This window comes from Babylonia areolata, chromosome 11, assembly GCF_041734735.1.
Source record: "Babylonia areolata isolate BAREFJ2019XMU chromosome 11, ASM4173473v1, whole genome shotgun sequence".
Taxonomy (NCBI): Eukaryota; Metazoa; Mollusca; class Gastropoda; order Neogastropoda; family Buccinidae; genus Babylonia; species Babylonia areolata.
In genome coordinates this window covers 33,556,930-33,572,777 of record NC_134886.1, presented here as the reverse complement: position 1 = coordinate 33,572,777, position 15,848 = coordinate 33,556,930, and the positions used below count along the sequence as shown (strand labels likewise).

The 15,848-nt window shown below is 44.4% G+C and overlaps 2 protein-coding genes across 2 annotated transcripts in view; both read left to right on the top strand.

The window, feature by feature from the left end:
* Positions 1-11,511, top strand: LOC143287227 (cocaine esterase-like). The gene is made up of 6 exons (XM_076595172.1): positions 1-93; positions 2,190-2,448; positions 4,179-4,774; positions 8,317-8,628; positions 9,079-9,392; positions 11,190-11,511. The coding sequence occupies exons 1-6, from the start codon at positions 1-3 to the stop codon at positions 11,509-11,511; spliced, it is 1,896 nt and encodes a 631-aa protein (XP_076451287.1).
* Positions 11,512-12,086: 575 nt separating this feature from the next.
* The window catches only part of LOC143287226 (neuroligin-4, Y-linked-like), an 8,504-nt gene continuing 4,742 nt past the window's right edge, over positions 12,087-15,848 (top strand). The window contains exons 1-2 of the mRNA XM_076595170.1: positions 12,087-12,092; positions 14,612-14,867. Of these exons, the coding sequence (XP_076451285.1) occupies positions 12,087-12,092; positions 14,612-14,867 (262 nt within the window). The remainder of the gene's footprint in view (positions 12,093-14,611; positions 14,868-15,848) is intronic.

Genomic DNA, 15,848 nt, shown 5'->3' with positions numbered 1-15,848 from the left:
ATGATTGGTGCAGTGACAGAAATTATGACGAGAATCTCCAAGTCCAGAAATGCTTTTGTGTCATTCAGGAACACAGTCTGGCAGAATGGTACCGTCAGCACCCAAACAAGGACTCGACTGTTCCGTAAACGTATCTGAATTCTAAGCACGGATTTATGAAGATCAGAGTCGTGGAAAATCACCGAGATCACATGTCATAAACTAGAAAGACCCCAGAACCGTTTCCTATGCAGAATTCTGAAAATCACTCGGTTGAACACCATCTCAAACACTGAACTCCAGAAAGAATCTCCATGCTGGGAATCACCATTGAGGCCAAGCGAAGAATATAGCGCTGGATATGACACATTCTTAGAACGCCACCAGGACAAAATGCCAAGGGAAACATGGCGCAGGACAGTTGAAAGAACTGACGTCTATTCTGGGGGACAGCACAAGATAGGCAGCAGTGGAGATCTCTGATGGCGGCTCTTTGCGCCACAGGGCACAAAGAAGGTTAATTAAGCAAAAATGCGAGTACACAACAGGCCCGTAAATCAAGAAAAGAAAAGTTTGTGTTTGTTAAGACTTCGACTTTAACAGAGAGAACAACATTTAAAATGGTCTTCTTGCTCACAGGCTTGTAAATGATCAAGCAGTGCTGACACGCATGAACTCAAAAGTCGAAATACGTCAGCATGTAAGTTAAGAGCAAAAACCAATTAACGCCTTGAGTAAACACAACCCGGTCATATGTTTACGGAAAACGGTATGTGACGAGGTAGAGTAAGTATACAACAACCCTCCACCCCCACCCCCCTCCATCCCCCTTTCTCCCCTCTTTATTTTAAATCCCGGATCAAAATGGTGCGATGTCTAAATATATGAATAAGAATGATTCGCGAGCGTGCATTAATTACGAGCCAAGTAAACGAAATATCTGTGTGTGTGTGTGTGTGTGTGTGTGTGTGTGTGTGTGTGTGTGTGTGTGTGTGTGTGTGTGTGTGTGTGTGTGTGTGTGTGTGTGTGCAGTACGTGTGCGCGCGCACGCGAGAAAGAAAGACAGCGACCGTTCGTGCGTAAAGGCTATGTGACATATGAAGGCTAGGCAAAAAAACAATCAGGGGGAGCAAACAAAAACATTCTGCCATTTTTCCAAGCTGTGGAAATCAACAATAAAAACCGTCTGACTCACAGTCTCAGCAAGACAGACATACAAAGAGGCAAAGAGGGCCAACCTGAAGCGATGACCGGCCTTTATTATAAATACCCAAGTTAGTTTGACAGAACCCGACGGACAGGGTAATATGGCACTTGCGATTGTGACTCCTCTTGGCCGGCAGGTCTCTTAGACTGACCAGACCGGTTCCATTATTGGCTGTGGTCAGAGCTTCGGAGAGCAGTGTGGACATTTGTGGACATTTAAGGTGTTATGTAGTGTACCCTCAAATGTTTGTACTGCAGAGATACGAGTGCGTGCGAACGCAAACCTGTGCTCTTGAGTGCATTGGTGGGCGCGCGCGCGTGCCACACACACACACATACATGCGCGCACACACTGACAGGCACGCATATGCGCGCGCTCACACGCACACACACTCACCCCCCCCCCACACACACACATGCACACGCACCTACGTATGTATGCAAGCACACACGTATGTACGTACACAGGGACACAAATACGCACGGACGTGGTACACAGTAAGCACGCGCGCCCATGCGCACACGCACATGCGCGCGCACACACACACACACAAACACACACACACTCACACACACACACACACACTCACACACACACACACACACACACTGGTGACACACACACACACATAAATACACACGCGCGTGTGCACAAATGCACACAGAGATATACATAAGCATACGTATGAAGACACAAACATATTCGTTCCCCCACCTCTCTCTCTCTCTCTCTGCGTGTGTATATGCACTATGGGTATCCACCCACCCACCCCTTCCACCACTGAAAGACACCCCCACTGACGAACCAGGTAAAAAAAAAAAACGTGCAGCCCCACCCAGTCAGCAGCGTCGCAGCCCTGACTTGCCTATAAAACAGTCCACGCAATGGACCTATCTCACACTGCCCAGCCATGAAGACAGCAGTCTGCCTAACCCTGACGGTCGTCCTCCTCCACCTCAGCGGCGTCCACCCCGCCCCCACCATCACCTCCCCGTGGGGACAGATTCTGGGCACGGACGGGACCAGCCCCGGAGGTGTGCCCTACAGCGTGTACCGTGCCATCCCTTATGCGCTCCCACCCCTGGAGGACAGGAGGTTCGCCAAGCCCGTACCCCACCCGGGCCCGGGTGTTGGTCGTGTGTTTAACGCCACCTCCCCGGGGTACGTCTGTCCTCAAAAGGTGACGGACGACAGCCTGAAGAAACTGCAGAACGAAGACTGTCTGACGCTCAACGTGTATGTTTCCACCTCGGCGACCACGGGTGAGAAAAATGAATATTTATTTTTTGCTATCGCTGGTGTTCTGCTTTTCTTTTATTTGAACGTCCTACCGTGTAAACACACACACACACACACACACACACACACACACACACACACACACATATATATATATATATATGTCACACACACACACACACACACACACACACATATATATATATATATATATATATATATATATATATGTGTGTGTGTGTGTGTGTGTGTGTGTGTGTGTGTGTGTGTTTGTGTGCATCCTAGACAAACTCAGGTAATGAGAGGAAAACGTGTCATTTCCAATACAAAACGTTGACAACGACACCCGGCAAACTTATCATCGAACATGTCAAGTATAACCTTCGTTACCTTTCCAGTGTACGGAATAGTGACACATGGAGAACTACATTATCTTGAACGAATCTTTAAGTTCAACTTGTTAAAGCTTACGAAGTAAACAGTATATGCTCAAGTTTCAGCTGTATCTGTCACAACTTATCACCACTGCTTATGCGTTCCAGGCCAGATTTTCTATGGTCAGTGAACATTCTATAGCACTCCAGTGTAAATAAAAGAGAGCAAACTTTACAGATTGTGAAGCATTCTATCTTGCAATGGATGTGTGCTTTGTCATGCTTTATCTTCAACGTATGTTTGATAGTCAGTCGTGTTCGACTATGACCATCAGAACAGCAGAGGAGGTATCTGCTGTCCCGACAATCAAGGCTAGAATTTGATTATAGTGGATAGTGTCTTGCCCAAGTTACATCGCCACTCTCTCGGTCACGAGGGTTTTGGGACAGCCGGTGTTGGGATGGTTCCCAGAGGCCATCTAGCTCCCAAGGCTGCAGCATTAAGAACTAGTGCAATTTTGCCTTCTAGTTTGAGAGTCATAGTCCTTCTTCACGGCAAACACAGTGACAGCAGAATTACCATTAACCATCGGCAGCTTTATATAAAGAGAAAAAAAGAAAAACGAAAACGTGACAAACACATCAATCTGTCAAATATCTGTCAAAGACATCAATCTGTCAAATATTCCAAATTTTCGGAACGATCGCGTTCCTTCCTGAAGGGATAAGTTGTTTACATATTACCAGGGTCACTCTTACGCAGCTATTATGGCGCAAGCACGCCATGACGTACATGTTGTGATGCAATTTCACAATGCCAAGTTTCGCCCAGAGCCAAAAGAATTGCAATTGTCTATTTTCTCCTACTGTCAAAAAGTAAGTTCCTTAAAACCTAACTTACTAAATAACTCAATCAACAGTAGAGAAATAAAACGACAAATAATAACAATAATTACACACACACACACACACACACACACACACGAAGTACATGTTATACATGCAGATTTAGACTTTGACTTATTTCCTTTCTTTTCTTCTTCTTTTTGTTTTTGTTGCTTTTTGTTTTTTGTTTTGTGTCTTTCCTTCCCACTTCTCTCTTTCCCTTCACCCCTTCCTCCCCTCTTTCTTTCTTCCCTCTGTCCTCCCTCCGTTCTTTTTTCTGCACGTGAGCCATGACGGTTTTGCCTCTTGTCACTAATCCTTTTGAGTTTTTAGTTGAGTGCTGTATTATTTCAAAACACCTCTGAGTGCTTTCTTCTTTGTTGTAGTCGTCTGCATCCATTGTTTTTTTGTGTTTTTTTTTTCTTTTTCATCTTCATGTAGTTTTAATTTCTTCTTCTGCATTGCTTAGGTTTTGTTAATTTTTCTATTTCCAGGACCCAAATCTGTGATGATCTGGATCCACGGAGGCGGATTCGTTCAGGGAAGCGCTTTAGATTACATCCCATCAGAGCTGGTCACCACCAAGGACGTCATTGTTGTCGTCATCCAGTACCGCCTGGACATACTGGGTTTCCTTTCCTCAGGCGATGACGTCATCCCTGGGAACTACGGCCTGTGGGATCAGGCTCTGGCCATCAAATGGGTCAAGGACAACATCCAGGCCTTCGGGGGTGACCCCAACGAGATCACGCTGTTCGGGCAGTCGGCGGGAGCCGCCAGTGTCGGGTACCAGATGCTGAGTCCCGTGAACAAAGGGATCAACTTCAAGGTGATTTCGCAGAGTGGCACGCCTCTAGCCCCGTGGGCGTTCATCAAGGACCCCCACAACGTGTTTCAGGTGCTAGCCAACCGCACAGGATGCATGGCAGCCTCCAGCCTGGTGGACAGGATGTACTACATGGTGGCCGGAGGACGCCAGAAGGCCGAGCACGAGAGCATCCTGAAGTGTCTGAGGGGCAAGGAGGTCGCCACCTTGTTGAACGCTATCGATGTTCTGCCTGATGCTGATTTGGTCACTCAGAAGCTTTGGGTAAGTTTCCGCTAGTTTACGTTATTCTGCCTCATGAGCTTGTTGGTTTGTTAGTTGTTGGTGGTTTTGTTGTTGTTATTGTTTTTTTTTGTTTTGTTTTGTTTTTAAACCTGTTCTGCATACTAGAAAAAACTGCGAATCCTTTACGTAAAATAAAAACATGCGCAACAACAACGAAAACATGCCAAGCCAAACCAAAAGAAAACTAGTCTACATCTGTGTCCTGATCCTTTTGTGTTCCCAGGCTTTTCTGTTTCATCTTCCAATGTCTAGAACATGAACTATTAATCGCCCATGACTGACAAGTTCAGTTCTAATTCTTTTCCCCGGTGAATATTTAATTTTAAAAATTCCCCGTAACAACAACAAAACTGCAACAGCAGCATGAACTGGAACTATTACAGAAGAACAGCAGCAGCAAAAAACAATAAACAACAAAACTGGCTGGATGACTCTTAACTCAAGGTAAACGGAAGGTACAGGGTAACAAACTAATATACTTCTTCACTGAATTACATGTTTGCCAAATGATGGGATGCAATAACAGCAATGGCTTAAGTTATTCACCTTTAAGGAGCGAAGAGTCACTTAAAAAAATCTATTGAACGCCCTTAGCCTCATTCAGTTGTAGTATCTCTCTGTTCGTCTATATATTTGTCTAAACTGTGTATGTGTCTATTGATATATCTTCATTCTGTCATATTATCCTATTTCTTTATTAATTATCGATTTAGTTCTTTGCATCGTGTGTATGCATGTATCATAAATGAATAAACTGCATTCATGTAAACAAACAAATAGATAACTAAATCTGATCCAACAATACTAATTCCTTTCCTTTCATTTTCCTGTCTCCCGTCCACCCTTCATCTTCAGTATATATATATCTGTGTGTGTGTGTGTGTGTGTGTGTGTGTGTGTGTGTGTGTGTGTGCTACAACTCAAAGTTAATATGGATGAGAGTAGCATTGTAGTTTTTAGGAAAGGTGGATATCTGTCAGGTACAGAGAAATGGTTTTATAATACGATTAAGATGTCAGTTGTAAAATTCATATCGTTATATAGTAATATTGTTTTCTACCAAACTGAGTTTCAGTTATGCATGTCAGGATTTGGCTTGCAGGGGTAAAAGAGCTGCATTTAGTATTACATGTAAGCTGTATAAATTGAATTGTAATTCTATGAATGTATTATTCAAATTGTTTGATGCCAACGTGCAGCCCTTTCTGTTTTAAGGTGCAGAACTATTTGTATTTGTATTTCTTTTTATCACAACAGATTTCTCTGTGTGAAATTCGGGCTGCTCTCCCCAGGGAGAGCGCGTCGATACACTACAGCGCCACCCATTTTTTTTTGTATTTTTTCCTGCGTGCAGTTTTATTTGTTTTTCCTATCGAAGTGGATTTTTCTACATAATTTTGCCAGGAACAACCCTTTTGTTGCCGTGGGTTCTTTTACGTGCGCTAAGTGCATGCTGCACACGGGACCTCGGTTTATCGTCTCATCCGAATGACTAGCGTCCAGACCACCACTCAAGGTCTAGTGGAGGGGGAGAAAATATCGGCGGCTGAGCCGTGATTCGAACCAGCGCGCTCAGATTCTCTCGCTTCCTGAGCGGACGCGTTACCTCTAGGCCATCACTCCACATGGGGTTTGGATAAAGCCTCTCCTGCAACAGAGATTGTTCAACTAATCATTTTGAAAAAAAAATACCGAGGAGTCGGCACACGAACACCCAACGATCTTATTTGTGGCGAATTAAACAGGTTCCCATCAACTGTTAACTCAGGCATATCTGTTATTCGATATTGGTTGAAACTCTCACGAATGGAACTACATAGACTACCTTTCCAGGTGCATAAAATGCTATTAGATTTAGCTAACAAAGGAAACACAAACTGGGCTTCTAAGGTTCGCGATACACTAGCGACGTACGGCTTCTTTTTCGTATGGGGAAATCAGGGGATGGGTTGTGTTAACTCTTATTGCGGTACATAGTTTCAGATACAAAGAACACAATAGGAATATGATGAAATGCCCTTTCAGCAGAAATGCCACTGGGACTGAGGTTCATTTTGCTCTCTGTTGTCCTGCCTTTGATGACCTTAGATTTCAGTTTATACCAGCCAAGTATTATAAAAACCCTATTAACTTTTAAACTTTCATTTCTTCTGGCTGCTAGATATGAACTTGTAATAAATAACTTTGCTATATTCTTATACCAAACACTCAAAAGAAGAGAAAGTGTTAGCTCATGGCCAATGACTTTGTATCATTGTTATTAGTCTGCAGGGCCGAGGGGGTTAGCGTGCATCCCCCCCCAACCCCCACCCCAGGTGGGGGGGGGGGGGGGGAGGATAGGAGTGTTAGACAAAATCTTGTTGCATATATAAATATTATGCTGGCCCCACGATGGCCTCACAGTTACCTTCAAGAAGCTAAATCGTGTGGTTTCGTGTGGAAAACAATTGTAAAATAATCACAGAACACTCTGAATACGTTTAAAACCAGTCTGTTTTATTCCTATGAGTGTTAGGGAGGAGGTGGTAGGTGCTCGATGGGTAAACTTAATTTTCCTGACTAATATCGCTTATTTGCACGATATACATAATGTATTTTGAACGAAAATTCTTCAAATCAGTATTTGTTGTATTCTGAAGCAGGGGAACATGACATCTGTAAATGTTAGCCACAAAACCACACGATTTTGCGACTTAAAGGCTTTTGGGGGTTAGGGAAAGCACCTCGACCAGTGTGACTGCCCAAAGGTCAAACGTTCATCCAAAGCACTGAAATAATTCCTAGAAGGCCCCTGAAGGCCTCTGTATAAACTAACTTTGAAAAGAACGATACTGAAGTGATAAAATAAAACGACCGGACAATCTTACGTTAATTCGTTGAAGATTTGATAGCAGGCCAATACAAGCCTTAATTGTGACAGAATGAATGAATATATTTCAATTCTGTACATCTAGTCGAATAGAAAAGACCCTATTGAAAAAGAAAACATATGATATGTGGTGGTTTTCTTGATAAAAGTATGATTTATGAAGGTTTGAAGTTGAGCTTGTCCAAGTTTCATTGATCGGGGCGGGAGAGGGTACCCTTGTGCCAAGGGCAGTAACTCTGAGTGCGTCCCAATTTTTTTCTTGGGAACATGTAAAAATGAGTTCAGCAGACACCGAAGAACATTTTAAGACTAGTCTACTTCATTCCTGGGGTGAGGGGGAGGGGGAGGTGCACGGTAACCCCCTCGACCTTGCGGACTATACTGTGTAATATTGACAATGACTGCTTGTGGTATACAATTCGGCACTTACGTTTTCATGTTTATATCCTGGCTTATATATACTATTTTCTTCCTTGCTATAAAAAAAAGAAAAGAAAAAAAATGTTATGTTAATACCCTTTTGTATGGGGCTTTGGCCTAAATTGATAAATTCGAGTTCCAATTCTGTGTGTGTGTGCGTGTGTGTGTGTGCGTGTGTGCGTGTGTGAGTGTGCGTGCGTGCGTACATGTTTATATATCATTTCATTTTCAGATCCCTACTGCGGACGGCGAGTTCGTCCCTCGCGACCCTAACGTTCTGATGCGTGACGTCGCCTACCTCGCTGACGTAGGCGCCACGACACGTGACGTCATGGTTGGCGTAAACAACGAGGAGGGCGGCGCCCTGTTCGACCAGAACATGTTCAAGTTGGACGACAACCTGATGCGGGTCGTTTTGACGCAGGAAGTTCTGTTTCGCAACGGGGAGGGTCTTCGCAAGGAAACCCAGAGGCTGAAAACCTTGGTCGACGTTCTGGATTTCTTCTACGCCGGCTCCCTTAACGGTCGGGATTTTAAAGAACAGGTACTGGGATGGAGGGAGGGGAGTACAGGGGAGTGGGGGGGGGGGGGGGGGGGGGGGGTATCCAGATAGGTCATGGGTGGAGAGGAAAAGAAAGAGGAGGAGAGAGGGCTATTTTTTTTCTCTATGTTCCTCGTGCCCTGTCTGTCTGGTTCTGTGTCTCCGTCACTGTATCTGTGTCTGTCTGAATGTCCGTCCGTCTGTCGGTCTGTCTGTCTCTCTAGATATACATAATGAATATAGAAATGTGTGTGTGTGTGTGTGTGTGTGTGTGTGTGTGTGTGTGTGTGTGTGTGTGTGTGTGTGTGTGTGTGTCCTGCTCTATCCCTCTCTCACTTTTTTCTTTCTCCTCCTTCATCTCATTCCACCTCGATACTCCTGATCCTTCCACTTTCACACCTCCCCCCAAGAATTTGCACCACTTTACCTTGTCTTGTTTTTTTTCTCTACCAGAGCGTTGTTGACACCTTCTCCGACATTTACTCAGTGATCCCCACGGTCATGTTTATGCGGGACCTCACCAAGGCATCTGACGAACTGCGCTCTGACGGCAGGCCCTCGGGTGGACGTCACTACCTGTACCTGTTCAACCGCTACCCGGCCAGCAGGGCCGGCCTGTCCCGGGGCCGGGGATCGTATCACGGCGATGACCTGGCCTATGAGTTTGACCGCGTGGGGATCTTTGCGGCTGGTGTCCCCTTTGAGTCGGATGACCTCTCCTTGGCCACTACTTTCAAGTCCATGATCACCAACTTCGCCAGGACTGGGTCAGTGCCTCTGGCATGTTGCGGAAATGATGACGGTGATGATGATGATGATGATGATAATGATCATGTCGATGATGATGATGATGATGACGTTGATGATGACGTTGTTGATAATGATGATAATGATGATGTTGATCATATCTATCGTTGATAATGTTGTTGTTGATGATGATGATGATGATGATCCTGGTGGTGGTGTAAATGATGATAACGACAGTAGTGGTGGTGATCGTCTTGAGAATGATAACCGGTGATAGGCGCTATATAAGTATCCATATCAATCATTCAGCTATATAAGTATCCATATCAATCATTCAATCAAGCAATCAATCACTGATAACGGTGGCAATACTATGATGATAATGATGAAAACGATGGCGATTATGTGGCAGAAATGAATATTTCTTTAGGACACCAGCAAACGCAAACCACAGACGTCAGAGATAACAATGCCTTGGTAACTCCTTGCTAGCCATGATGACAATAAACTTTTTATGCCATGGCTACTTTGCATGGAGAAGCCCGGCAAAAATGACAGCCCTGGAGTTTTTACACACTGAAAGAAATCTCCGCGTAAACAAATCGAATAATCACTAGAGTTGGTAAAGGGTTAAAAGAAGGATGGGAAACATGCACAGTGCATGTGTGGTGCAAAGGAGACAGTGAGTCGTTCATGACCTATCGCTGTCTACAAAGGGAATCGCTTATGACAAAGAAATTGCCTTCAAGGTCAGTTAAGAGAGTCTTTTACAACAGATTGCTGTCATGGGTTAACCCTTTGTGACAATGGTATTGTATTGTATTGTATTGTATTGTATTGTATTGTATTACTCTTTTGTACCAACATGTTTTTTCTGTGTGAAATTCGGTCTTTTCTCCCCAGGGAGAGCGTATCGATACAGTGAGTGGAAGCGCCACCCATTTCCTTTCTGCCTGCAAGTGTATTTGCTTTCCTTTCAAAGTGGATTTTCTAAAGAATTTTGCCAGGGACAACCCTTTTGTTGCCGCATTTTTGTTTGTTTGTTTGTTTGTTTGTTGTTCTTTTTTTTAAGTGCGCTAGGATGGAATGCAAATAATCCTTTCCAAACCGTGACATCCCAAACCGGAGGTACGTCAACATGATTCTGAATCAAACCATAGTCAGCAAGCCGGAAAACTCGTGTAAACTAAGACAAAAACAACATTACACTTTGCATGCATTATTCCTCAGTATAAATCTATGATTCATTCAGAAAAGAGTGAATGAAGTTAAAAGGAAAACAACAACAATAACCAAAAAACAACAACAAACAACAACAAAAAAAACAAACAAAACAAACAAACAAACAAACAAAACAAAAAAAAACAACAAAAAAACAACAACAAAAACCCCCAAACAAACAAAAAAACAACAACAAACAAACAACGTTGAAATTAAAAGAACTGGCATACACGTGCTCGCGGACACATATGCAGATCACCCAATCCCCTTCCCTACACATCACGACACAGCACAAAAGCAATGTTCAAAGACCACTTGCTGAGACTTTCATATGCATTTCAGTGCACGCGTTTCTGTTGTATCAGTTTGTCCTTTTGTGTATCATGATAATAGCTGGTCAAGTCAAGTCAAGTCAAGTCACACACACACACACACACACACACACACACACACACACACACACACGTTCACTAACACACGCAATCATCTGACTCCCATTCCTACTTCCCCCCCACCCCGCCAGTCCGCTCCTCTTCTCCCTCCCCACACACGCACGCGCACGTTGTAACTCATCAGTTGTGTCTTTCCATTTCCAGAACCCCCCAGCTGAACCTCAATCAACAGGATGGAAGCACATGGCCCGAATTCACCCTTTCCGGGGAACAGTACCTATCCTTGGATTTCGTACCCCGGGTGGATGCCAATCTGTACAGCAAACGGGTGGCTCTGTGGCTGGACCTGATTCCCTCCATGGTGAACTCGACACGAGGCATCAACATGGGTTCGTGGGCAATGCCCTGGCAGCAGCAGCAGATGTACTCTCCCAACGGGTACGGCACCTACAACTACAACCTGATGAATCGTCTCCCCATGAGATTCGTCTTCAACGGTCGTATCAGCTTCTACAAGCTTCAGTGACGAGCCACCGTAATTCTTCCGGCTTTTTTAAAACTGGCTATCCGGCCTTTTGTCAAGTTTCTTTGGAAAAGTTCTTTCATGTCATGCATTTCTAAACGATTGCGTCAATGAACGCTTTTCAAACAGTCTCTCTCTGTTCTTCGTTTTCTCTTTCTCTCTCTTTTTTTTTCTATTTTGTTTTAATCATGAAACTGGATGTTCAGAATTTGCTTATTCAACTTAGTTCAATAATCAAATAAAATTCGTTAATTTGTTTCAATCCACTTACTCCATTATTATAGATACCTGAATTGTAAACAAAAGATCACAACGATTTTACTTGTCATTGTCATTTGACTCTTTTCTTCTTAATACAGAACAATAGTGAAGAAGGAACAGGACGGATGGACGGTGTTTGACAGCTTTGATTTTTGCATATTTCTCTTCAAATGGAAGTCTGATCTTCTTTTGCCATTCTCACAATTTGTATCCTGCCCGCAGAAAAATAAAATTGATTCTGGATTGATCATCATTATTAAATTTTGCAATTGGTCGACTATTGAATTTCCTTTGATTTATCGCATTTGTGGCGAACTATGTCAGTAAAGTGTAATCATATGAATGTGTGTATGGAACAGTACCAGATAACACACACACACACACACACACACACACACACACACACACACACATATATATATATATATATATATACATATAGGGAGGAAGAAATAATCCATAGATCAGAGAGAGACAGACACAGACAGCGACAGAGATCGTGCGCGCGAGCCCGTACAAAATGAAAATGGGAACGCGTATTGTTTGTGCAAACACGCGAGATTGTTTGAGAGTAGGTAACTGCACGTGCACCTGTGTGTCAATCAGCACACAGACTGATAGGAAACCCTGGTTATTTCCTTCAATCTCATGTTATTTCGTCCTGTGTAAGTCCTCATATCAAACAAGCAAGCAAGTTAGCAAGAAAGCCGACAAGACTGAGAAGTGGAGTGATGGCCTAGAGGTAACGCGTCCGCATTGGAAACCAGAGAAACTGAGCACACTGGTTCGAATCACACTGGCAGTCGCCAGTATTTTCTCCCCCTCCACTAGACTTTGAGTGGTGGTCTGGACGCTAGTCATTCGGATAAGACGATAAACCAATGTCCCGTGAGCAGCATGCATTTAGCGCACGTTAAAAACCCCCAAAAAACCCCAAAAACACGGCAACAAAACGGTTGATCCTGGCAAAATTCTGTAGAAAAATCCACTTCGCCAGGAAAAGAAATAAAATTGCGGTCAGAAAAATTATTTAAAAAAAAAACAACAACAAAAAACCAAACAAACAACAACCAAAAAAACAAAAACAAAACAAAACAAAAAACAAAACAACAACCGGGTTGCGCTGTCAGTTTCGCGACACGCTTTCCTTTGGGAGAGCAGCCCGAATTTAACACAGAGAAGTCTGTTGTAACAAAAAGAGTAATGCAAATACAAACAAGCAAACAAGTAGGCCAACAAGCGATAGAGAAGAGAAAGACTTTGTCACAGGTAAGGAATACGAAGGAGGATTTTTTTTATTTTTTTTTTTGGGGGGGGGGGGGGGGGGGGGGGGAGGGGGCGACGAAAGGAAAAAGAAAAGAAAAAAATAAAGAACAATTTTTTTTTGTACTGAAAAGAGTACGAGAAAGAAAAGAGAGGACGCAAAGAAAGGAAAACAAAACACACACACACACACACACACACACACACACACGAGAGAGAGAGAGAGAGAGAGAGAGAGAGAGAGAGAGAGAGAGAGAGAGAAGACCCAAGAAATGATTAATATCGCCTAAAATAGTAACCGTCACAATCTTGACCAGCATGTCACACACACACACACACACACACACACACACACACACACACACAACAGAGAGAGAGAGAGTGAGAGAGAAAGAGAACACACGCCCTGTTGTCATAAGGGATTAAGTTTGGTAAGTGATCATACTGGCGGGGTGTGAGTCAGCGTACACAGTTAGCCTCCTTGAACAAGTAGTAAGTTCTCCGCGAGTGAGCTAAACCCTCACGCTTGTCTTCTTGTCTCACGAAAAAGAAAAAAAAGAAAAAAAAGAAAATAATAAAGAGAATAAAATTTGAAAAGGCGTGTGAAAAACCAGGCTTTTCGTTGTGTTTTGGCCTAGCATATCAGATTGATGCCAGGTACATGCTTGTGACGAGAGTGGAAAAGCTATGGGCGACTCGTATCAGTCCCAGAGCCGGTGCACTGGCTCGGGTGGTCGGTAGCGAAGACGACTGGGAAAGGGGGTGGAGGGTGGAGGGTGGTGTGTGTGTGTGTGTGTGTGGGGGGGGGGGGGGGGGGGGGGGGGGGAATGAGGGGATATGATGTTTTGCGCCCACAGCAAAATTAGTGCGCACCCAAACAGTTGCAAAATACTATCATATGCGACTCATTCCAACAGTGACATTGTTTCCAGTGACTGTTCACCCACAGATTGGTGTTCCACAATGCGTTCACTGTAAAAGGGAACATGTTTCGCCGTCCTTTTATCTGCAACTGTGGTCTCTGGCCTCGAAGCTGTGTTTGAACAAGTCTCTGAAACAGTTACCAAACCAGTTTGAGTACGTGCCAGAGCAAAGCGTTCTTTGTGGAGTCTTCAAAACATTTGTAGACTCGTTTTGATCTATCATGTATGTACACATGTTTGTCAAGAGATTCGAGCGCGCATGCGCGTGAGCTTACGCACTCAGTTGGCCAAACACACACACACACACACACACACACACAGACACACACACATGTACAAGGGTACACCCCTCCTCGATCTCTCTCCACAAGGGCACGCCTCTCCTAAATCTCTATCCAAACATCATGCCTATCCAAACATTCCAGTTCAACCACCCTTTCCTCTCCTCACCCCATGAGCAAACGAAATAACACCAGTGGAGCGTGTCCCTACTGCTTACCCAGTGTCGCAATACACGGCTATAAGAGCTCCTGGGGCGTGGAGCCGTCTCACACTCCCCAGTCATGAAGACAGCAGTCTGCCTGACCCTGACGGTCGTCCTCCTCCACCTCAGCGGTGTCCGCCCCGCCCCCACCATCACCTCCCCGTGGGGACAGATTCTGGGCACGGACGGGACCAGCCCCGGAGGAGTGCCCTACAGCGTGTACCGTGCCATCCCTTATGCGCTCCCACCCCTGGGGGACAGGAGGTTCGCCAAGCCCGTGGCCCACCCGGGCCCAGGGGAAGGTCGGGTGTTTAACGCCACCTCCCCGGGGTACATCTGTCCTCAAAAGATAACTCCAGAGCTGAGAGTGCTTCTCAACGAAGACTGCTTAACTCTCAACGTGTATGTCCCAGTCTCGAACAATGCTGGTGAGAATGTTTTATTTGATTTTTTTTTCCTGTAACACATAATTATGCGCATCACTATGTGATGGTATTTGGTAATGTTATGGAAATACTAACAACTGAATTGTTGCAATTGAAGTTCATTAAACGCATTGTTAACACGAATTCTTACCCATTTACCTTTCAGCCCAGTCGGATGGAAGTAAGTAGACGGGCGCAATAGCCGAGTGGTTAAACCGTTGGACTTTCAATCTGAAGGTCCCGGGTTCGAATCTCGGTAACGGCGCCTGGTGGGTAAAGGGTGGAGATTTTTCCGATCTCCCAGGTCAACACATGTGCAGACCTGCTTCTGCCTGAACCCCCTTCGTGTGTATACGCACGCAGAAGATCATTGAGTCCATTGTTTCTTCTCTGTTCTGTTAATGTTTTCAGAATACAATCAATGACAAGTAGGAATAAGAACATAAACAGGCAGTTTTGCCCGACACTGGTCTTGACCTGAAATCGTCTATTGAATGAATGTAGATGACACTGCAATTTATTCGGCAAAGAAGACGTCTTCCGGGAAATAAAAGTTACCTGAACAGCAGAGCAGCACGGTCGAGACAAGGAAGAAATCTGGTAGAACCACCAAAAGAAAACTGGAAGAGGTGAAGGAGGAAGAAGAGGATTGGTCCTGTTTAATATGTCGTCAACCATGTATGATAGTCAGTCGTTTTCGACTACGACCATCAGAACAGCAGAGGAAGTAACAGCTGTCCCGACTCTCTGGACTAGAACTTGATCATAGTGGAGAGTGTCTTGCCCAAGTTTCATCCCCACTCTCACAGCCTAGAGGGCTTTGGGACAGTCAGTGCTGGGACGGTTCCCAAAAGCCAAATAACCCACAAGGCTGAAGCAGTAAGAGTCAGTGCAATTTTGCCTCTGAGAGTCATAGTCCTTCACTAAAGACTAAGCTGTAAGTGATTTCCCATTGCTTTGGAGAAACCATTGATAATACAACTC

Excerpts from the sequence above, each read along its gene's own strand:
- LOC143287227 (XM_076595172.1), top strand. The coding sequence starts at position 1 with ATGATTGGTGCAGTGACAGAAATTATGACGAGAATCTCCAAGTCCAGA. Across the intron at positions 94-2,189 it reads CAGTCTGGCAGAATGGTACC|ATTCTGGGCACGGACGGGAC; the intron begins GTCAGCACCCAA and ends CCGTGGGGACAG. Across the intron at positions 4,775-8,316 it reads TGGTCACTCAGAAGCTTTGG|ATCCCTACTGCGGACGGCGA; the intron begins GTAAGTTTCCGC and ends TTTCATTTTCAG.